At 40.2% G+C, this 23,214-nt stretch overlaps 1 protein-coding gene across 2 annotated transcripts in view; it reads right to left on the bottom strand.

Annotated features, from left to right (window-relative positions):
• Positions 1-8,032: 8,032 nt before the first annotated feature.
• TEX11 (testis expressed 11) overlaps positions 8,033-23,214 on the bottom strand; it is a 32,494-nt gene continuing 17,312 nt past the window's right edge. The window contains exons 16-27 of one of the 2 annotated variants that reach the window (XM_074835614.1): positions 21,278-21,363; positions 20,596-20,649; positions 19,829-19,869; positions 18,507-18,593; positions 16,807-16,877; positions 16,144-16,260; positions 15,179-15,251; positions 13,533-13,682; positions 12,414-12,522; positions 11,286-11,406; positions 9,371-9,535; positions 8,033-8,365 (exon numbers count right to left, since the gene is read on the bottom strand). In XM_074835614.1, the coding sequence (XP_074691715.1) occupies positions 8,294-8,365; positions 9,371-9,535; positions 11,286-11,406; positions 12,414-12,522; positions 13,533-13,682; positions 15,179-15,251; positions 16,144-16,260; positions 16,807-16,877; positions 18,507-18,593; positions 19,829-19,869; positions 20,596-20,649; positions 21,278-21,363 (1,146 nt within the window). In that variant the 3' untranslated portion in view covers positions 8,033-8,293. The remainder of the gene's footprint in view (positions 8,366-9,370; positions 9,536-11,285; positions 11,407-12,413; positions 12,523-13,532; positions 13,683-15,178; positions 15,252-16,143; positions 16,261-16,806; positions 16,878-18,506; positions 18,594-19,828; positions 19,870-20,595; positions 20,650-21,277; positions 21,364-23,214) is intronic. The other variant, XM_074835615.1, reaches the window with a different exon arrangement.

Raw genomic sequence — 23,214 nt, 5'->3', positions numbered from 1 at the left:
TTTTTTAAGCTGGCTCTATTGTAAATAGAATCTAGTTCTGCAGTGTTTAGTTAGGAAATACTCTACTGGCCACATGGAACAAATGAATTCTCTGTCCTGTGTTGCTGTGGAAAACCTGGGACATTGGGCTGGCCCTGTACCTGTGGGCACAGGTGAAATGACCCATTCTAGCCTGCGGTAGCACGTTGGCATTCTCTTCTGCATTAGTCACTGGCAGGAAAAGCCCCCAGCTGTGCCTTGGATGGACGCTCACACTTTTCCAAATCAGTAACAGAATTGAAAAACTTCCCTCTCTTCCCTGCTCCGTGCCAAATTCCTGGCTCTGCTGCATGCAGGTGGTGGTGGCCTTCCCAGGGGCAGGGCCATCCTTCCAGCACAGCAGGGACCTCGCTACTGCTCTGGGAGCTGGGGCTTGGCAGGTGGATGTGCAGCTGCCTCGCCTGGTTCTGCCTCTTTCTGAAATTGGGCTCTGCTCCCTCTCTCAAAGTCACCTTATAAATCTGAATTGGGTGCCCTGTGCTTGCAGGCCGGTGGGGCAGGGGGATGCAGAGCTGCACTCATCTGCTCTACACTGGGATTTTTCAAGTGAGGCAACAGTTGGCCCTAAGATGAGAAATGTCTGCCTTTGAGGAGCCTTTGGCTGCCACACTTGACTGGGGCTCCATCGTGGGAACAGAGCCTTGTGTGAAGCTGGGGGGAAACTCGCACAGCTTTTCAGAAGGAGCTATGTTGCTGGGTACTCATAGTACAGGTAGAAGAGTGCTCCCACCTTACAAAGAACTGGTGAATGCTGGTTTTGAGACATAGTGTCAAGCACCAGAACAAAGGAGGTCGCTGTACGAGCACGAGCAGGTAAGTCTTGGCCCATTCTCCCTCCCCCTATTTTATAGGGATAAGTGAATGCACGGGGTGCCAGTCCCCTTTCCTGAAGGTAACAGTTATCTGTGTGTCAGTCGGTGCACAGTGCGCACAGGCCACAGTTTTCAGTGTGAACGAGAGCTGCTGTAAGACTGTACGTGTACTGTCTGGTGAGAAGCTGTCTTTACTCGTCCTGCATCACAAGGAGCCCTGCAGGGACCGAGCAGCTTCCTGGGACAGAAGGCAGTGCTGCAGAAGAGATGCGGCCACTAGTGTGGTGGAGGGCAGGAAGGATTCTGCTGTCAGTGGGACCGACCCTAAAGGAGCAGACTTTGGCAATGGATTCCTGTTCGGCATCAAGCCCCCTGCCCTGCTGGTCCTGCTCCAGCTGCTATAAACATCGGTCCCTGGAGAAGTGGAGTAAGTGAAACAAAAGTCTTAAGATGCTAGTCATGCCATTCCTGTCTTTTTTTTTTCTTTTTTTTCTTTTTTTTTTTTTTCCTAATAGCCTGTCTCCCTCTCATCAAGTCACGTGGAGAAAAAGATGATGTACTCCATGGCATAGCTGACAGTATCGAATCGATCATGACAACACTAGTTGGTTACCAGTGTTTCTTCCAAGGAGACATATATTTTTAATAAACAGAGAGTTGCAAAGAACTGTCTTTGAGACCTTCTTGAGGAGTCCTTCATTGTGTGCCAGATCTGGTTTTTTTGGTGCTGATCTTAGCAACTATTGATACAGTCTCTCCACAGCAAACTTAAGTGTTGACAGTGGCTTAAAAAAAAAAAAGTTTGCTTCTTTTAGTATAAGGTGGTCACTGAGAACGTGCCTAAAAGAAAAAGGAAATTTTAAAAAAAGAAAAGAAAGGAAGTGGGCTTATTTACAGCTGTAACCAGGCCACTAAAAAGCTCTTTTGATTGGATTGTTGTAACACAGGTTGACTCTGGTCTAATGACTTGACACCATAAATGTATTTTGGGTCATGGCTTGAATTGTGGGGAGTTTGCTTTACAAATGCAGCTCAAATAACAGGGTTTATATGCTGCTACGTAATTGTTCCTGTATTGGATATAAAGACAGCAAAGTAGTCCAGCTAATATAGAGCATCTTTTTACAGTTTAACATGCTGTTTAGACATTACAGAGAAGAAGAAAGAAGTTGTAAAGACAACTAGTATCTTTTCCTAGTACCTTTAAGTGCAGAGAACAGGAGTGTTCACTGGAAGACAAATGTGGTTAATGGAGTATCGTTATACATTCCTGCCTGAATCTGCTTTTGAAAGGTGAGAGGGTTTTGGTTTTTAAATCTTGACATTTTTTTTTTCCTTTTAAATTGTATGCAAGAGAAGTAAAGTGGGATTTCAGGGGAACAGGTGTGTTGTACTGAGCACGGGCATACAGTTGGCAGATAGTCAGCGTTTGTGAAAGTCACTGGACAAATAAAACACACTTTAGAAACTCCTTTAACTGATCAGATCAACAGTCTTGTGGTGGTGGTTGTCCATAAAACACTGGAAGATGGAACAGTTGCTAAGCAGACCTGATGTTAGCATCACCACTCCCAAAAATCAAACTGTTTACATACATAGTGCCAGATTTGGAATGATGCAGTTGTTGATGTGAAGCATCCCAGGAACATTGTCCGTTAACAGCTGCCACGGTAGCTGCCAGGTTTCTCTGTCCAGTCCGCAGAGTTAGCTCTGGTAACTGAGTTGCAGGATGTGGATCTGCAGACACTCCTCCCTAGATCCATGATGTGTCCTGGGCTGATGTGCCATCTTGATCTGATCCAACAATGAAATGTTAAGGTTATGTTCTCAAATAAATCATGCTGCTCCTGTAAGGAGGAGACAACCACTGGAAGAGTAACCCAGATGCTAAGAGAATGAGGATGGCATGAAGGGAAAGAACTTGCTCTTTTGAAGCTTTTTAACGAGCTATTTTTCTGGCCAAGGACAAATTGGTCTGCCTACCAGGACCTTAGGAAAGTCCTTGGGGACCATTCAATAGCAGAGCATTATCCTGTTACTGGTCGTGTCTCATTGTGGTATGTAGGGGGGGGTGGTTCTTTTCTCTGTCAAGATGTCCTGCTACAGATGCCTGTAACAGGCATGAAACTAATCTGCCATAAGACACTTCTAGAAAATTAGACCATAAGCTGCTTGTGCTATAGAGAAACATGTCTATGCTTCTGTCTGCAGCTCTGGTTAATTAACTGTCTTGGCCCTTATTAAGCAGAAGAGCACAGGAGCTCTGAGGCTACTAGAAGAGGGGTTGAAAGGAATTTAATAATAGTTTTCTCAAAAATTTTTTTCCCCATTGGTGCCTGAGACGGAGGCACCTGGACAGCTGTCTTAGATACGGCTTTTCTTGCTAATGATGCCTGGCAGCATAACCTTCAAGGACTGTTATCCTCTTGCTTTCCTCAAGCTGTCACAGCAGGATTCATGGCGCTGAAGCATCTGCTGTGAAGCAGGTAAAGTTACCATCATGTTAAAGGTGTCTCTTTCCTTAAAGAATCCTTAGGTAACCCCTGACCTTTAGTGTTTATTTATATCCCTTGCCTCCAAAATGAGAGCTGTGTTGTTTTAGGGTTTTTTAACCATAAGGAAAAACAAGTTGTTTGGGTCAGTCAGTGCAGGATCTGTTAATGCTACAAGCCCACGGGAGCACTGTGGGACTAATACCTTGTTGGGGCCACACTTGGCTCACCACAGGGGTGACGGTGGAATCCCCTCCCTTAGTTCCAGTGCACTACTTGACAAAAGCTTCAGCCCAATCCTCTAATGAGCTTCAGCCCTCTTCCAATTACCTTGATTTCTGATTACTGTGAGCACTTCAGCTCTTAAGTGCTAGTGGCCAGACCAGCCCCTCTTCCTGCCTCTCCAGAAAGCTCAGTGCAGCCGTGACTTTAACAGCAGCGAAGCTCTTCTCAAGCTGTACAGTGGGAGGTAGCCTGAGGCGCACCCTAAGCAGAAAGCTGCTGGAGAGCCAGTGCTCCTCCTCTGGGCCAGGGGTGGCAGAAGGGGCTCCGGGGCTCTGTCTTCTCTGCCCTGCCCCACTCCCAGACTCTTCTCAGCAAGGACATTTTTTTTTTCCCGGGCAGGTTCCCTGCAGCCACATTCCTAGTGGCTTTGTAGTAAAAATACTCTCTCCCTGGACCCATTCTCCAAGTCCCATTGTATTTCCTTTGTGTCTCTAGACTCTCTGCTCCCCAAACAGTTAATTATCAGATTAGGAAAAAAGGGTATAAAATACAGGCTCAGGAAAGGGGGGAAATTTGTGAACTGCTGCCCTAGAGAAGCAAAGAGGAACTCTGCAGTTACAGAGCAAGTGTCCAACAGACTGTAGCTTCCACAGTGATGCATAAATCAAACTACTGATGCAATGCCACCCTCTGGAGCAATCTGTTAACATCTCGGAATGAGCACCCAGCCTCTCTAAATTGAAATGATGCTGCAACAAAACAGTGATCAATAAAAAGAGAAGACTGTGGGAGGAAGGAGCAGCACTGATATTTTTTTTTTCCAGCTCAGCTGTTGCTGGCTTAAAAAGATTTATATCCTACAGTCATCCTAGCTGGACTACTGAATTATAAAGCAACATTTAGCAGAGTAAAATAAACACTGGACCAGCCTGCATCCACACTAGCAAACTCAGTGCACAAACACCTGCAAAGCAGAGTGACTGCATACAAACCACCTATTGCAAATGGTCACTGGAAATCCAGTTAATTAAGGTCTGATTCAACTAGGAGAGGAAATCTTGCCCTGCTTAAAACCTATGGTAAATACTAAGCCTGGAATAAAATGTACAATGTAAATGTGCAGAGAAGAGGTGAGAAGTACTCTCAGTCTGCAAGTGATCTGATCTGGACTCCTTAGTAAAGTCTGTAGCATGAAAGAAATCAAACTGAGTATCTCCCAAGGAAAAAATTCAAACAATTCTGGCTGTAGGCAAAAGCACATTTAATGCTTGCTGCCTTCTATGGCTGTATGTAATTACCTGCTACACTTACTGGGCAAACATGACCTTCTCATCTAGTACAGTGTGACACCTTTACCTGTTTATGTGTTTGTGCAAGTCAGAACTGAGAACAATAATTAAAGCCAGCCTGGCAGGCACCAAGGAGATACTACAGGCAGCAGTGGATACCTTTGACTCTCTGGCAGCGGTTACAGTCCCTGCATTAATGTGACGCAGCATACATCTCCAAAACTGTGACTCCAAAAGAATTTTCTGTGGCATTTGAGGCCTGGATTTTTATGGGTTCAAAGGTGTTCCTTAGTTAAACAGACAGCACACTGTGCATTAAAGATCTGGAAGCAGCGGCTCACAGAGGTCCAGATTAGACCTGGTGAACTGAACACATGAGGTGGAGAATTTACTCTAAACAGATCTATCCTCCTGTCTGTATCAGGCAATCTGGGTGATTTGTCTGGGTACCATAAATGGAATGCCACTGAAATTCAGTGGAAGTGGCTTCCACTGCTTACACTACCTCAGCGTGAAGAATAAAGGCCCTGTGGTAGACCTCAGGAAGAAGAATACTTTCATAACCTCCAGTTGAACATAATTATTTTTGCTTTCATCTTCGCACCCTGCTTGACTATTTCCGCAGAGGTACGTTCCTGTTTCTACTAATACATAGTTCTAGCTAGCTGAGCCTGAAGAGCAACAAGGCACTTCACAACAAACTCTCTGGCAGGGGCACAGCTCAGGCAGCACCAGTCTCAGCTATAGCATCCACTAGCCTGCTATCACAGGCACCAGGTCCTGTAAATGTCCCAATACTTCCCTGGTTGCTGCCTTTGATGTAATTTGCTCCTTTAGGGAGGCCCATTCTCAAACTATTATCCATAAGCTGATACTAACCTGTGCAGTACTGCAAAGCCTCCAGTACGATGTGTTCCTACTTAACGTTGCTGTAAAGGCCACGCTGACTTACGTGTCCACACACACCAGCCTTCAGGAAATGACCCTGTATCCAGCTGCACAACAGGCACGAGGATGTGGCAGCTATGCTGAGGGCTAGTTTCTAGCTTCAGCCACAAGACGCAAAGTGGTGCCTGGTGCACGCAAAAAGCAGAAATCACTAATATTTGGTTTACTCAGACAAGAAGAAAAGTTTTACTCAGAAAAGAAGGTAGACATGGAGCACTGATAGAGACTGCAATGCAGCTGACTTTTTTAATTACTTCTTGGCCCCAACCACTGCACTAAGCACACTACTAAGCTCTTCTTCCAGAGCACGTCAGGCTTTCAGCATGGACTATGACTAATGCAATTTCTTCTTTTCTATAGCCGACACCCTGCTGTTAGTGGCCCTGTCCTCTCTCTAACTAGGCTTTAACAATCTGGTTCTAAGTAAAATACAGTTTTACATTTTAAAAACAAAATTAAATAAGTCTTAATCTCAAACCAGATGATCTTATACCTGAAAGATACTGCTGTACATCAGCCTTGCCTTCCGTGTAGTATTTGTGAAGAATAAGCAGCAAAGCACTTTTAGCTTTCTAGTAAGCAAACCAGAGGACCTGAAATTACTGTTACAGTGTTCCTCAGGGTGCTTGAATATCCTCTTAAAGAAACAGCAAAAAAATCTACTTATGGGATGTATGCCTAGTTATACATCATGCAAATGTATATGTGGTCTATCATACAAAAGACACAATATACCATCTTTGCTTTGACCTGCCTTGTACCTGCACAGCAGCCCTTACTGAAAAGCAATCAGTATACATCTACCAGCTGCAATGATACCTACCCCATCTTCTAAGCAGCCAACTGATATCCTGAATCTGTGCTTTTTGCCCAAGCACCCTATCGGTCTTTTTTTTAAAAAAAAAAAAACAACAACAAACTCCTATATTATCTAGGCTTTGCTACAACCCACAGTACTGATCCCCAAGCACTCAAAGGGCTGTATTGGAGTGCAATGTTTCTCCCTCCCACTCCAGTCACTGTTATTTCCTTCCAGGGAAGGGCTCGGCCCTTTGGAAGATGTGAGCCTTGTGCTCATATGCAGGTAGAATGACACCACAATTTGTTCCCCCAGTTAGGACACCAAGAGGTGTCATGGAGCCCATCTGTGCTACAGGACATAAGACAACACTCAGGCCATGTTTTTTCTGACTTCCAAACCTGCCAGTGAAACAGCAAAAGATACACAGACCTGACTATGTTTCTTAACTCCACCTCTCCATACTCCTCACTATCTACACTGAATTTCAGGTGGGCGATATCTCTTCAATCCAGCTGCAGTAAGATCCATCCATTTACCAGCCTGTGTTTTTATGGGGATTTGAGGGGATTTCATGCTCAACTGTGACTGCTGTGTTAGTAGTTGTCACAGGAGAAGAGTCAAATCACTTAGATCTGATCTAGTAGTTAGTTTATTGAATTCTAATCAGTAAATTTAGGTATGTAAAATATTTAATGTAAATGGATTGGTAGTCAATACTATTTACTACACTTAAAGTTAGTATGGGATACAGAGACTATCGCTTAAGCTTACTATACATATCTTAACTGCATGAAAAAACATCACTTACCAACCCATCGATGTCTGGTGTCAGGTTAGGGATCTCTCAGCCTCGAGGGGTAACCTTGAGAGGCGTCCTGACTCATGAGGAGACCACCACCACGCAGCCAGCTCAACAGATGCTGATGGCTGTAGGTATTTATAGTGTAAAGTGGTTGATTTGTAGTCAGATTTTCTGCTGCGTTAATGCAGTTTGGCCGCTTATCAGCGCAGTCTCCAGCCAAATCGGGTTTTTTTGGGTTTGGTGCTGAGTTCTCACTGATAGCCTCACACAGGAGGATCAACTTGGATTAGGCCCTTGCTGAGCATCTGCTGGACCAAAGTTCAGTTACTTCAAACAGGAGGAGTGCATCCATCACAGTAGTCTATGAACAGCAGTACCTAGTCAAAGCTTTAGCTTTTTCTCTGAGCTAAATAGTACCTGCTCTTTTTTGTTCTAACTGAATTGTGAAACTGGCAAACAGCTCTGAATTCTTGCCCATACCGAAATGGAGGAAAAACTAAACAATCTGATAAATATTTATGTAGCAAAACAGCTCTAACATCCAGAGGAGATGCCTGGTCTTGGAATACTTTTATTGTTCTCACTGGCACTTACTGCTAAAATCAAGTATTTAAACAGATGCATATCATGAAAAAGTTAAGTATTTATTTCTAACTGTTATATAACTCCAGAGAATGAAAATTATTCCCTAGAGGAAAACAATTATATTTATTCAATACACTTCCTTAAAAGTACATAACTTAATTGCCAACAAGAAGGAGATCCGGGTTTCTTTTCCACTGCTCCCATGACCCCATGCCTTCACAGAGCTAACAGCCTCTTTCATTCAGCAGAACATTTCCAAGGGAGATTGCTGTCCTCCTCTTTTGCAGTTGTGGCTGTCATTATCCTTCATTTGGGAGAAACCCTTTTGCTCTGTCCAATTTGTCCAGAACCTCACTATAAAGACCAATCATCTGGAGAATATAAGCACCATAGTTGTCAACAAGGATGGATAAAGTTGTATCATTCAACTAGATAATACAATGAAGTGACAGGGAACAGAAGCAAGGGAATAGGTGGGACACTACCACCAGCTTCTAAACCTAAAATTTCAGATTGATGTAAAGATTTTGGCACAGATTTAAATACAGTGGTTTAAGAAAAAAAATAGTTAAATCACTGCAACCTAACAAAGGTGGGTTTATTTATACTGACAAGCATAGTTTATAGTTGAGTCTTACATCAGTGAATTAAAGCTATTCACAGGATCTCAACTCTTATTGTCTTAACTGATGTACTTAAAATGGTATAAAAGTTGCAACCACCTTCTGATTGCCCAGCTTGTGCTTCGGAGAATGCATGATGGCTGCATACACCAGCCAGGCTGCACTGCGTTGCAATCGAGGTAGGAGCACCAGCCAAAAACTGCAGAGAAGCTTATTTGTGACAGGGTAAGAAAAAGTGGTGTTGCTTTCTACAGAGGTGCTAGCCCTGAAATTTCTCCCTCACAGGAAGTGACTAAGCTACACGTGAAAAGATGAGCTTTAGTGATTCTATTCACATCAGCTGAAACCCTATTTATAAGACACTAGATTCTACTAGAAACCAAGCTTGAAAGTATTCATATAAGAGCTGATTTAAGTAAACTGGTACAGCACCTTCACTTTTATTAAAACAGGGAAGGTACAAGGCCAAGGGTTCTCCCATGGCCACAAATAGAATTTTATTTCCAGTCAGCCATTTACATGATCCTTCCAGTAAAAGGACACTACATTACTCTTTCTACTGTCTATGAAAACTTTTCTGGCCTCACTTTGAAAAAATCTTTTAGCATCAAGCTCCCTCAATATATTTAGGTATCATGCTTCTCCTGAAACCCTTTAAAGATCATCTGTACAGTTTTCTTCACCCAGATCCGTATCTCAAATTCAGGCCAGACATCTGATCCCACATCCTCAAATCCATCTGCTTACACTTACGTGGCCTTCATAGGTTTTCTTCAGAGATCCCAAGTGATTGAGGAAACGCATTCCTAATCCACACCACTGCTCAGCTTCCTTATATTTACCAACAGTATACTGAAATATTCCTGTATTCCAGGCTCTCGTCATCAACCAAAGGATCTCCATCTCTGGGTAAGCATTCTGGAGTAGCAAACAAGAAGCAGCAGCTCATCAGAAAATAGACTTTCCACTTTAAACCTGACAAGTCAAGAGTGCATTAGAGTTTAGTTTTAGAGTGGGAAAACATTTTGGGTTTTTTCCTCCTAAACAAAGGGCAATTCCTTCAGAGCCATCCTGTATTTCAATTTACCTGCACTACTGTCAAAGAGCCTGTTTCCAACACGGGTAAGTCATGTTGCAATTACCTATTGGTAGGTCAGAAAACACAATTCTGTGGGACTAGGACTGACGCTAGAACGGAAGTACACTTTCCAACTGCCTATCTGCAGACAGGCTGAACTTGCTGCCGCAGCACTGACCAGTTTATCCACACAGTACTGAACAGCAGGACATAGCCACTCACTACAGATTAGAAGCAGCAGTTCTTACATCTTCAGAATTTCCCTACGCACTGTGGCAATGGCTTGACAGAGTGAAAGCTGCCCTTATAACTGCAGAACAGAAGCCAGTGTACCCAACAATGCTTTGAACCTGGTGGGGAACTGATTGAATTGCAGAAGGGAAGGACAAGCAATTATTTATTTGCCATGCAAATCCTTAAGGGGAAGCTAGAAGGTCTCCTTTTCCCTCTTTGATAGATACTTCTCATCCTAAATAAGAGGGCGCAGAGTGAATTTCTAAACACAGCATCCATTTCTGAAGAGAAGGTATAAATCCTGAGTGGTGTACCAGCTTTCTAACTGATGTACTGATGTGACGCCCCAATGTCCTTCCCTTAGCATGGTACCAATTAGTACCTGCTGCCATGAGCAAGACTGCAAAAGAAGGCCACCTAGTACTGTGAAATTTTGTTGTTATGAGTATCAGTCCACATTAGCGTCTCATTCATATCCCTCAACAAGAACATTATAAAAGTTATAGATGAGAACTTCGGTGAAATGCAGGCACGAATGTGATCACATTCTGTTTTTGGGAAGTCAGGAACAGCGTTATCTTTACGCCCCTTTTGTAGAATAAGAGACATTGAAACTTGACTAAAGAAACAGCCATGCAATGGAAGGAAGCTATGAAACATATATTGGTTTCATTAGTCCTGAAAAGCAACACTCCTTAACTGATTTTTACCTATGAAATTCTAAGTAGAAATGTCTGACTTCCTCAGTACAACTGCCTTCACTGTACAGCATTATGCTTCAGGCCTGAAAGGAGCAGCAGCAATGCCTACTGAAACATTTTACTCTCCATATACGTGTCCTCACAGAAGCAAGGCACGTGGTGCCACAAGTACTGACAGCACAGGAATCTAGTTCTAGGTCATTTGGAAAAAATAGCAACATAGTAAGTTCCCAAATACATTTAGCAAAACAGAGCTGAGAAAAAAGCAAGATTGGTATCCAAATTTTAGCTGGCTTTAAACTGATCTGGAAAAGTAATCTGCATTTAACAAATCATATTCAGTGTAAGAATGTAGAAAGAGGAGTAAAGATGGATGTTCTAGCTGAAGATGTTTCTAAAATAGGCACTGAAAATTTGGCCTTAAATGTCTCTGAAAAAGTCCTTACAAAATCCAGGAAAATTCATAATTCAGTTGCAAATATCCAAGAGGCACTACTTCTGAGGTAATTTCAGTGTATCTTTTACTGAAGAAATCTTAGTTGCTCCACTTATAACACTATATAATGTTCAGTCTACTAATCATTCTCAGTCTGATGAGTTTTTTTTAATGTGCTCAGGACCATCTCTCAATCTCTTGTTTTCCTGTTCAACTTACTGTGCTGCTGACTACGCTCAGAGCATCTTCAAAGTAGTCCCACATCTCCTGCAGTACACAGGCATCCAAGTCTGTTAATCCAGTCGGCAAAGAAAGATTAATCAAACTGTGTAAGCATTTGCTGAGAATTGAAACAGAGCAAAAGAGGACACATTAAATACCATGTGCACAAACAGCTACTTTTTAGTATTAGCAGCACATTAACTTGTGTCTCTATCATTGTCAGACAGACATGTCCACCTTGATGCTTACTACACTCACATTCTAATAGCAGAAACATACGTTTTGCTCGTATCCATTCTCGTTCATACAACTATGCAAAAAGAGAGCCAAGAGCAGCAAGTACTTAATTATTTTCATTGCTGGGCTCTGAAGTAACATAGAAGGAAAGCCGTAATATTTTCTAGGGTGCTACATGTGGCAGCAAGGAAAAAGTACATTTTCTAACTTCACCAACAAGAACTAAGTAGTCAGCATCCTCAGAAAATCAGTAACAAATACATGGTTTCTGAAAACGGGTTGGTCTTTCTCAGTGTGAAGTGAGAAAGGTGATATTAACAGTTGCCTTTGCCCAGTGGTTACTGCAAGGGACTCGGAAAGGAGGAAGAAAAATCCTTTATGGGATATAAGTGAGAAAGAAGTCACACCAGGTTGTTTTTCAGATTCCATAAGGTACAGCTGTTAGAGAGCCAGTTACCCTGCAAAATAAATCATATATGTACTATGGCATCATATCACTAACTTACAACTCATGCCTTTCTTCTCAGCCCTTAATTTCTCTTCACTTCATTGTCTTTGAAATACCTAGTTCAGTACTGCAGGGTAACATTTTAAATGAACACCTTCCTCTCAAGAAACAGCCAGAGACCTCTTCTGGATCCAATTTTCATTTTCCTTCCTCAATAGATTCATTTATTGGAAATACGACTGTTTCAGAAAATATGTCAAGTAAACAAAATGCAGTTAACACATCTATTAGACAGTCATACTTCAGAGGTCCATTGGTTGGCCAGCAAGGAGTGGAACCTTGCACATAAACTAAAATCCACTTTTTTCAAATTGCAGGCTTTATTCCCTGTCAGCATTTTCAGTCACAAGCTCATGGCAAAGCTATGTGATAATACTAACCTAAACTTCACAGCATCAATGACAGTCTGCTTTCTGTGAAGGCTTAGTGCACTCTTGAGAGCTTTCTTACACAGTACAGGATACCGAGCTGGAGATTCCATTGCTAATGCTTAAAAGCAAAAGAAAATAGAGAAGAAAGAAATTACTGGAGCCAGACTTTAATCTCATTGGTCACTAAAATAAACTACAGCATGTTGCCAGATCCCTTGTGATAAAACAATGAAAAAGAGATTTGCTTAATGCCTGGGCTGGTCACAAGGTAGTGCTTCTCTACTGCTTTCTTCCTGTGCACATCATCAGTGAGGACTACAAGGCAGAAGTACAGTAGATTTCATAATTTACAAGTACTCTCACTGCTGTTTACTTCTGGTGCAGTAATCCAAAAATACTGCGGGGGTGAGGTGTCTACAGTAAGGAGCATTGTTCTGTTTGTCTCCTTGAACATGAAAATCTGGATGGAAAAATTAGGCAGGAGTGGGATGTCAGTATGGTGTTTCCAAGCCCAGATGTGTACTCCCTCAATACAATGGAGATAAGTAGGTGTTTATGCAATCCTACAGAATCCCCTCCAAAGATCTGCCACAGTAGCTCTAAATTTTATTCATCTTCCTTGCATCCCACTCTAGATTCTCAAGGAAGAATGACTAGAACTTTGTGATGAAAATATGGTACAGTATAGAAAAGTGCTATTTACAAATTAACCACACTAACTTTAAGTTGAAACTGCGTATCTAATCAAAGTCCACATCCTAAAACTTCTGTACTGTGGCCTGAATCAGCTAGAGTCATTCTCTGGCCTTTGCCACTTTGGAGCTTGTAAAAGTTTATCTGAATAATCTTTTCCAGACTCACAAGATATACAAATGTCTCAGGGTCTAGAAGTTGAAGGATGTCACAAATTTATGGTTCATGATCCACATAATACAGTATTTCAAAATACAGATCTCCTAATGTTGCTGAGATCCTAAGCATCTTTGCTTCAGGACAAAATATATATGGTTATACCCATTTTCTGCATGCTGCAGAACATGATAATCCTGGTCACTCCCAATGAACAGGAAACAGCAATAAAAGCTGTTTTTCATTACTTGAAGAACAAAGTACAAATGCAGTCCTTACATGCAATGATTTCTAGCGTCTTGACCTCTATTTGTGGTTGCTCCCACACTGACTCCATAAGGTTGTAGAGTGTTGGATCATTGAGTTTGGATCTTGCTTCAAATTCATAAAGCAGCAACAATGTGTCTGTTGGGTCTTTAGCAAAATCTCCTACAGAAGAGACAGAATTGTCTGTACGCAATGACTCATTTTCTTAAAGCCATATGGTGTACCGTAAGGTATAGAATTTGCTTCCAACAGGCAAGAAAACCATTAAGGTGCTCAGATTTAACAGCAGAGCAAGTGGAACTCTGAAGCAGTCTTGGACAGAAACCTCAGATATCCAGTGTACAACCAACTAACCACCACGCCTTCCCCTCAAAAAAAATAATCTGGATTGTCTGTAATTGACTAAATTAAAGCAACCCTCCTGGTTAGTTATTGCCTCCTAGGCACGGTAATAGCTACTGGGAAGCCATTTTCACAGACACCTAAGATAACAGAAGGCCACCAACTCAGAAGGTCATCTTATGAAAGAAGTTATCATAAACTTGAAATTTTTCTATAGGACTTGTCCCCTTTCTGGTAGAAAAGCCCTCAGAAAATCCTTGAACACAGAAGAAGAGTGGGAGAACAGTAGAACTGCTAGGAAGGTGTAAACCTGATACAAATGCCAATTCTTTACTGAACTATCACAAAGACCTTTGTTTTTACATCTAAAAGACATTCTCAGCTTTCTCCAGGGCAACAGACTTGTCCGTGTGTTGGCTAAGGTCTAATCTGCTTCAAGTGAAGGAAGCACCAGGCTACCATTCCACAAACCCCTGCAGGAGAAACTCCAGTATGTCCCTGTCCTGAGATAACCAGCCCCTTGGGATTTTAAAGATGGAAAATTAAATAGGAAGAAGTCTTCCTGAGTTATCTTGCCTTCAGTGCAAAAGGGCAAAGAGAATCCCAAATCCAGGCCATATAATTAACCTTTCATTCAGAAACTTTAAGGGAAAAAAACCCCAGCAAGTATATTTCTTGAAAAAAGTTAAATACTAATGCATCTTACAATGGAAACTCCACAGAGTCCCAAACGTATAACCAAAAAGAAACCAGACCACAGGCCAGACGAGGAATGCCTAATGGAATTTTTCTACCAATATACTACCAAAAAAAGTGAAGCATGCATCCTCTAGGCTAACAGTCACTCTGCATCTCAGCAGTCAGCTGAATGCATGCCAGTCTCCAGTAATATCTCATCTAAATTGACATGGAATAGTCAGGGAACAGAGGATGGGTCCTGGCACTTCAAAGCATGGTAGCAGGACCTTCTGTATTCTGGAATTCCTTATATGGGAAGAGGCTAGTAAAACTGTTAAAACAGTGCCAAGAGTGACTCCACTCTAGAGCAAAAAGCTTGGAGTTTCTTAAGATAGAACAGTCAACCCAACTTCCCTCTGCAAGATTGTTCCACACTTCACAGCACCTATACAATAAAAAGCCTGCAATGACATACAAAAAACAGTAGTTGGCTTTGCCAATTCTTTTATCATATGGTCATATATCTGCTTCAACACTCTTCAGCTGAGACAGCAATTCCACATGCCCTGTATTTTTCATTAATACAGTGATTAAGTCTAAGAGTTACATGTGCTGAACAGACACACTCTGTAGCTTACCTGTTAATTTCAGAACTTTCCATATCTCCTTGCATGCCTGGAGATGTTGAAGGGCCTGAGTCATAAGCTCCATCTATTTTACAAAATTTAAGAAGTTATTTTTGTCATAGTTTTAAAAGCAAAAGGAATATGCATGTCACAACTAATAGGACCTTTATACCTAACTATAAAACAAATTAAGAATCAGCCTGATTAGTACATTATCTACACCAGTTACTGGGTTTTGGGGGTTCTTTTCCTCTCTCTTTTTCAAAGATCTCCACATCCCAGACAAAGCCTCTTCACACCAAACATTCCACTATTCCAGAGAGAACCATATGGGTTGTACGGGACATCATTTATTTTAGCTCCCAAGCATAAAATAGTGCTATTGAGACTGACAAAGCACTAAATCCCACAACACAAATTGCTGTGCATTGCTCTCCACAAAAGTAAGTTTCGACAACAATCACTGTACAGCAGACTTCCGTACTTCCTTCATAACCACCACACATTTTTCTTAATTTTCTTACCACAGTAAGTACAACACCCCAAAAAATGGATGTATGCATAAAACAACAACAAAAAAAAGTGAGCTTTATCACAACCATACTGGTAACTACTTTCAGCAACAGCATAATCCTGAAGATGCACTAATTATCTGCCTGACCAGCCAATGTTCCACAGCAGACTCCTTACGTAATATATAAGGGAGACTGAAATTCCTCTAAGAGAAGGTACTGCCATGACCTTTTGCTGGTACAAATCTGTTCAATTCCACTGAAGTCAACAGAACTAATTTACAGAAATGCAACATTTACAATTGTTTGGAAAGCACGAAGTGCTTTGATTCTAATTAACTATGAAAGGTTCCCATGCTTACATTCTCAATATCCTGCTCCGACTGAAAAAACAAAGACTTCAAAATCAAAAGAAAAAACATTACACCGGTACATACAGAATCAGTTAGCAGAGCAATGCCCTACCTGTTCAGAAGGTGTTACTTTTTGTCTCCCCATTTCCAGATCAATTGCAGCTGCCATTAACAGGCATGTCTTCTGAGCAATTAGAACAGCTTTGTCAGAAGGACAAAACTGGGACAACTGACACCAAAACCAGGAAAAGGTAATGAGAATTCTGCCTATATAAAGCAATTTGCTCATGAACAGATGATGGCTGAGTCTCCTCTGTGACACTTAGTAATCAGTCACGAATAGTATATATTCACATTGCAATTTTACTTGTACAATTACACAAGAAGATTATTTAAATATAAAATGTAAAGCAGTGCTGGAGTCCACTCTCCACAAACACATACAAAACTGACAGTATTAGCAGAAGTTCTGTATGGAGATTAGGACTCAACTACTTAACATGTTTGTATTAATGATACAGTTTCCAAACATCAGAATCCATTTATTTTCAAAAGTTCTCATTGAAGTCTAAGTTTCTTATGACATTTTTAAGCAACACAATGTCAAGTATGATAATAATGCTTTTACAGGTCAATCTTCTGACAAAAGTGCTCCATCTTCAGAGCACACAAGCATGTCTCCCAGGAGATACCTGATACATGGATGTAACTTCTAACAGAACTAGACAGATGACAATATTCCTCAGTTAGAAATACTATTAGCAAGAGAACATACCTTGAAAGACAGTAGAAAAAAATCCCTCGTCTTTTCAGGACAGTCCCTGAACTGTACAGCTAAGTTCCAAGCTAACAAAGACATAAAAAATAGAGACTAGAATAAAAATCTTCAACGTTGCAGGTCTGCCCATCTAATCTTTAGTAATAGACAGTTCACATTCTACAATTCAATTTCTTAATCAATGTATCATCAACACCTCATTTAACAACAGCAAGAAATACCATTATTAGTGATTTGTTATACATGCTTTGAATTTTGTCTTAATAATTTCATCATAACCAAGTATCCATTCTACCACATACCCTACCCACAAGAGCATGAATTGGAAGAAGCATTTTCTTATATTGGTAAACAAAGCTAGTATCTGAATAAAAGCATTGAACAATACTCTCAAGACAAATTTTTTAAAAAAGGAAAAAAACCCACAACATTCTGAACCATTCTCCATTTTACCCCAGCAGGGTCAAGTAGGTGGCAATTAAACACACAATTCCAATTAGTAAATGGATGAGCCACCTAAAGACAATCAAATCATTTACATATGAGAATCTGACCAAATTAAATGTTTAGATTCTACAGTGACTTTGCAGATTCTAACTTTCATGTTCATTTATTCTCTAGGACAGGTTTTTGTAGTCTCTGAAGTGTTTTTTCTGTGAGTGGGAATGCTGCCTTGGAAAGGTCATGGTCACTACAGATTCCACTCACAGTTACTATATTCGACCTCTGCTGTTTCTCTCCCTTTGCTACTCTTTATTGAAGCATGGCTACACTGTCAGGATGTGTGCAAAAGCTCACCATGGCAGATATCTTATTACGGATTTCAACTATTTTCTCTCCTGTATGCTCTGGCAGAAGCAAGAATCTGAAAAATTGCTTCAACCTGTTACCCTAAGCTTCTGTTTTTATTTATAGACAGCAAATGCACTGACTCCTTTACCAAACCAGTGTAACAAAGGCTACTAAATGAGGATCCAGAGACACGCTACAGATAGTGCTTAGGACAGCTCCACGGAAGCTGCGTTTCCCCCTAGGAAACACTTTATCTATGATAAAGCTTGCTGTTTAGATTTCATATACTGTAGTTCAAGGCAAACTCCAGGACTGTTGAGTTAAGGGAATAATGAAGACAGTCTATCTGGGTGGGAGAGGTAAGCTCATCCTGCACCAGTCACACCAGTACACTCACCCGAACTTCCTAATTCTCATTTTGCCTACATGAGAATATGCATACTCAGCATCAGCTGTAAGGCTTTTTTATTGCTCTCAGCAGCATTTTTTTCAGACACTGAAGAAAACCATTATGGTTTCTATTTGCCTGATCTTAAATTTTACTTCTGTAACTGAGTCTTGGTAGTGAAGGGCTGTCTAAGAGAAAAATGGTGAACTCTGAAGAGTTGTATCATGGACACATACAATAATTCCTGTGGTAAAGGGAATAATGTATCAGCTGTCCCATCAGCCAAATAGACCTTGTGTGAGTATTTGCCTTAATAACTGACTTAAAACATGAGCCATATCAGATAGTTTCAGAAGACTGAAAATGCAGCAGAACTTTAAGACTAGTTAAGGCAGCATCTGCCAAAGGTGACAAGTTTTATAAATCTACTACATCTTTAAACACTTCTTTTTTTCCTTAAGGTCTGGCTAAGTGGAGGTGGAAGGGATTCAGTTTAGATTTTGAGAGTGCAACCTACCAACTTTTCTAAACCAGTGAGCTTCAAGGATCCTCATGTCCCCTGTAAATTTCTCTTCAGTGAAAGACTCAGCAAGTCTCTTGTGAGCTGCAGAAAATGTGTTGTTCAATACATAAGTAACACTTTCTGAGCAGAATAAAAACATTTCCAAGTCTAATAACTACACTACAAAACAGAGGTTTCCAAAACTCCCATATAAATCCTGATAAAGAGTTATTCTCACAACTTAAATCTAATATGCTTGATCAGAGAGGCTTACAAAAAAATATCAAAAGGTGCCTCAAACAGCATTTTAGATAAGATATATAAGGCTGCCAACAAGTACTGCCTCTTCAAAGTTTACTGACACTGAAGTCTAATGCAGAAGAGTTTTACTTAATTTCACAAAAAGTCGAGGGTTTTTAAATTTAATAACAGGTTTGAGGCCTTTCTTCAAGGAATCTTTAATTTAATTCTAGTCTTCATTCTCTTCTAGTTGCAGTAAGCATGGCTAGTGTACAATCTCATTAACTTTCTTGTCCCAGATAGGTAGAGAGGGGTAAAAAAGATTTAGTGAAAATAAGTATTTCTCCTGATGGAGAAAAGTCCTCTGTAAAACTCCTGTACTTTTTCCAATGCAAGTAAGACAATTCTTTTTCAAAGGACAGCACAACTTAAAAGTGGGAACTAATTTTGACAAGCCTCTCCCATCTTTCAGCAATTTGCTATTACTCCTTGTAGCTTTCTAAGCCTTCCAGGGAAAAAAAATACAGCATTAACTTAATTTTTAAAATGCTCCCTTTTAAACAGCTAGACCAGCAAAGACCACCATTGGCATTTAATTAATGCCAGTAGAAAGTTACACTGTTAATTCAGTTTACAAAACCAAACTTCTTCCTTTTGTGGTAGCCCTGCTACTAAAGATACTAACTTTGTTCCTGCCAACGCAGTCAGAGTGGGAGACTGTCACTTGAGGCCACCCAGGCTGTGGCTTGTACCCAAATATCTGTTATTTGCACACATTGCCTTATGAAGGATTAAAGGGAAACTGCCTAGAAGAAACTGCCCCTTTGTCTGAGAGAAACTCCCAAGTATAGGCTTTACTGCAAACAGTTTTTCCAACACTAGCCTTCAAGGTCTCCATAGAAAAAACCTGTAGCACTGAGATCCAACTTCACAACACTGTTGAATCTCCAGTTTTAATTTTCACTTATTTCAGCGGGAAGTTGGGAACCTAGACGCAAATAAGGAGTCTAAATATTTGGTTGGTATGGACCTAATCATATCATAAAATGTTCACAGATGGAAGAACTACAGAATATGTAAATAAAACAAAAGCATACCCAAGGTCAAGTAAGTCAGCATTGAGTTGATATCTTCATCTCTAGAATGGAGGAAAAATTAAGTTTTTGAAAATTTTTGATTAACCTTCTTACAACAGAATACATTATTTATGTGGAATACAACATCTCCGTAATTACGGATATAATCATTCTTCCCCTGACAAACATCTCAGGCATTAGAAACTTTTAACATTTGAAGATGCAGGACGAGTACTGAAGGCCTGCAAAAAGTTTTACTGATCTGCAGCAGTGAAAGTCATTGTAGAAGTGCAGCAGGAGATTTTGTGAGTTGTTGGGGCTGCAGGTTAAGCTTGAAACCCCACTGACACTACACTGTTTTCTTGATGGTCAAAATCCAGCAGCACAGTTCTCCTACTTCTAAGCCAACACACCATTTGTGAAGTGGCTAGTCTTCAGCAGGGGAGGTCCCACTCTGAAGTTCTCACTCAGAACTTCTTAAAGATATCACATCCTAGTATCAAAGAGGTTGCTTAGCTCACATTCCCCATCAAAAATACCTGACAGTCTTACGCATTAATAAAAGAGGAAGGCAAAAAGAAACTATTTAAAGGAAAGGTTATACAAGTAGAAAAGATGTTTCTATGTGATGTCATTAGGTCAAGTTGGGAAGTTATCCAGATGGACTTTTTACTAGTATAAAAACTAATCTTTTCATTACTTTGCAAGAAAATAAGCCCAGCAGGAAAACATGACAACATTTGTACAATGTACTCACCACAAGAAAATGGTTTTGCAAATGGACTCACCTTTTCTCTTCATTTTCTGCCATGAACTTTGACAACATAAGACGAACCAAACATCTAAGTATGAGAAAAACAAGCAATTAAGAAACAAGAAATTTTTTTCTAATAGTGTACTTCGTCCTAATTTTCCAGAAAGGATCTCACTTTTCTTCCTTACACTATCAGCCTATGGAACTCACAGAATTCAAAGGTCAAACGGAGAATAAGATTATATTATTTCCCACCTATTGCCTTATTTTGTATATCACTTTGTTAAATCATGTAATAGTAAGTAAATAAATGTGCTTTAAGCAAATATTGGAATAAATGCATCTATCTCACAATTTCTGTTTTTATAAACATGATAGAATATTTCAGTAAGAAGATACCACTTCATCAGAGGATACAAATGAATTGGTATTTTCACCAAATGTATTGTTGCAATCTCATTAGGGTCACTGTTGGTCATCTGTTCAAATCACAATGTAAACATAAAATTCAGAGCAAGTAATACTATTTGCTTGGGAGAGACTTGGAACATCTGTAGATATGAAGAGTTCAGGCTTGAGGTACATCTGCAGCACCAAAAAGACTGCTAACTAATCTTTCATTTACTCTGTTTTCCACCTTCCTCAATATAATAAATTCTTTTTGAAAAAGAAACCAGAAAAATTTCTCCTTCCTTGTAAATATATTGAATTCTCACTTTAAAGCTGCAAATAATCGCTGGCAGTCTTGTACGTGTTCAGACAAATACTCCAAAGCTTTGATAGCCACAACGTGTTGTTCATTCTGAAAAGAAATGAAAACATGTTTTGTACAAACTGTTACCACCAGTTACCTCAGTTACCACCAAAAAAAAAAAAAAAACCAACAAAGCAACAGCATATTCCAAAAGTCTGTGCAGTCTACAAGCAGGAAAAAGAACAAAGGACTCGTAAGACCTTCAGACTCAAGAGAAATCTGTAAGGAGAGATCATACGATTCTATGCCCAAAGAGCCCATGGCAAGAACAGGGTCAGTACAGGTTGGCAAGGCTTTCATGCCTTACAGTGCTATGAACAAATTGCTAAAGTGCAACCAAAAGCCTCTTCTAATTCTGCCAGTGTAATCAGCCAGTTCAGACATCACTTGTCACCAACCAAGAGGCAAACAGGAGGGACAAGGGACTTTTCAGTCTTTCAGAGTTGACTTATGTGTATTTTGTACACAGGTTCCCTCTAGCACATCCAAGATCAAATCCCAGAGGCAGAAAAAGACACAACATTTTGCTAAGGAGAATTTTAAAGAAATGCACCATGTCATTTCCAGATACCAACATTTGTAACTCAGAATCCTTTATTTTCCTGAAGAAATACTAATAAATACAATTTCTTCATATGTGAAATCAATCTCTACTTTGCATTACACAACACACTGGAGTGAGACCTTGGTCACAAAAGCATGAAATACTTAGAAAGGCATGAAATACACAGAAATATTAGAAGTAGGCCAAGTTACAGAGGTTACAGCTGTCCTACTTATATCAATAAAGAAAAGCAAAGACAATGTTATCTGCTCTACCTCTAAAGCAATTTGGGCAGCTAAACTCAGGAGGTTAGTCCCTGTATTTTCATCCACTTTCAACTTGTCTTCATGTTGAGGTGGCTTTTCTATTAGCTTCCACATTTCAATAACTGCTTCCACAGCTGAAATATACATAGGGAAAAATTATTTTTTTTATAGAAGCAATGGGAAGGTGGAAAGCTCTACTGTTTTAATGAGGCTTTAGAAATTACTTATGAAAGGCTATAATTTTTTTTTTTAATATGAAAAACCAAGACAAGAAAATCTGACCATATGAGCAGTTCTCCACAATTACACATTTCTTCCTAGAGAGGTGCCAGAATGCTTTCCAAGCTACTAATCTAAGGAAACAGGAATGCCATACAAATGAAACGATCTCACATCCTTAATTTTGTTCTGCTAAATAACTGTTTGTCACTGAAGACAGAAGACTTTCTCTCATACATTGTCTGGGCATGATTCCAAGCTCCCACATCTTGGCTTATGCTAAGGGTGCTGCTGCTTTTATGTTCACACTGTGCTGTGGTTACCACTCTATATTATGTGAACAAATTATGCTGTCATTAAAAAGATGTATAGAGAACAATTAATTGGCACAGAACTCATCGGAAAATAAGCTCTGCATGTTACTCTATTCTAAGTATAGACTGTATTTCTCAATTTTCATTACTTGAGCTAAGGTTCTCATTAAAATATGAAATGGCAGAAGAAAAAGTCTACAGAGATATGTCATTCTGTAAGTCATCTCAGTAATTCATGTATTTTCTGGTAACTTCAGGCTCCACTTGTCCAGAGAAATTAAAAGCAGTAATAATGGTTTCATTAAGGTTCATTTAGCTCAGTATCTTTTTTTATATTGTATATGCATACAAAAGAGTATTAGAAACAGTAAGCATACAATGATTCTCACCCTGGATGCCACTATAGCTTCTGCCCATGAGAAGACTAGACACTTCCTAGCCAGAGGCTCCTTCCAGACAATATCAGATATGGCAACGGACTCCACATCTTACATACTGTGTGCAAAAAACATCCCACTCTGGCAGTTTAAATCTACAGCCTGACAGTTTCGATGAC

Source organism: Strix aluco, chromosome 10 (assembly GCF_031877795.1).
Source record: "Strix aluco isolate bStrAlu1 chromosome 10, bStrAlu1.hap1, whole genome shotgun sequence".
NCBI classification, from domain to species: Eukaryota; Metazoa; Chordata; class Aves; order Strigiformes; family Strigidae; genus Strix; species Strix aluco.
Note: the sequence above shows the minus strand (reverse complement) of the source record. Positions and strands in the feature narration are given on the sequence as shown.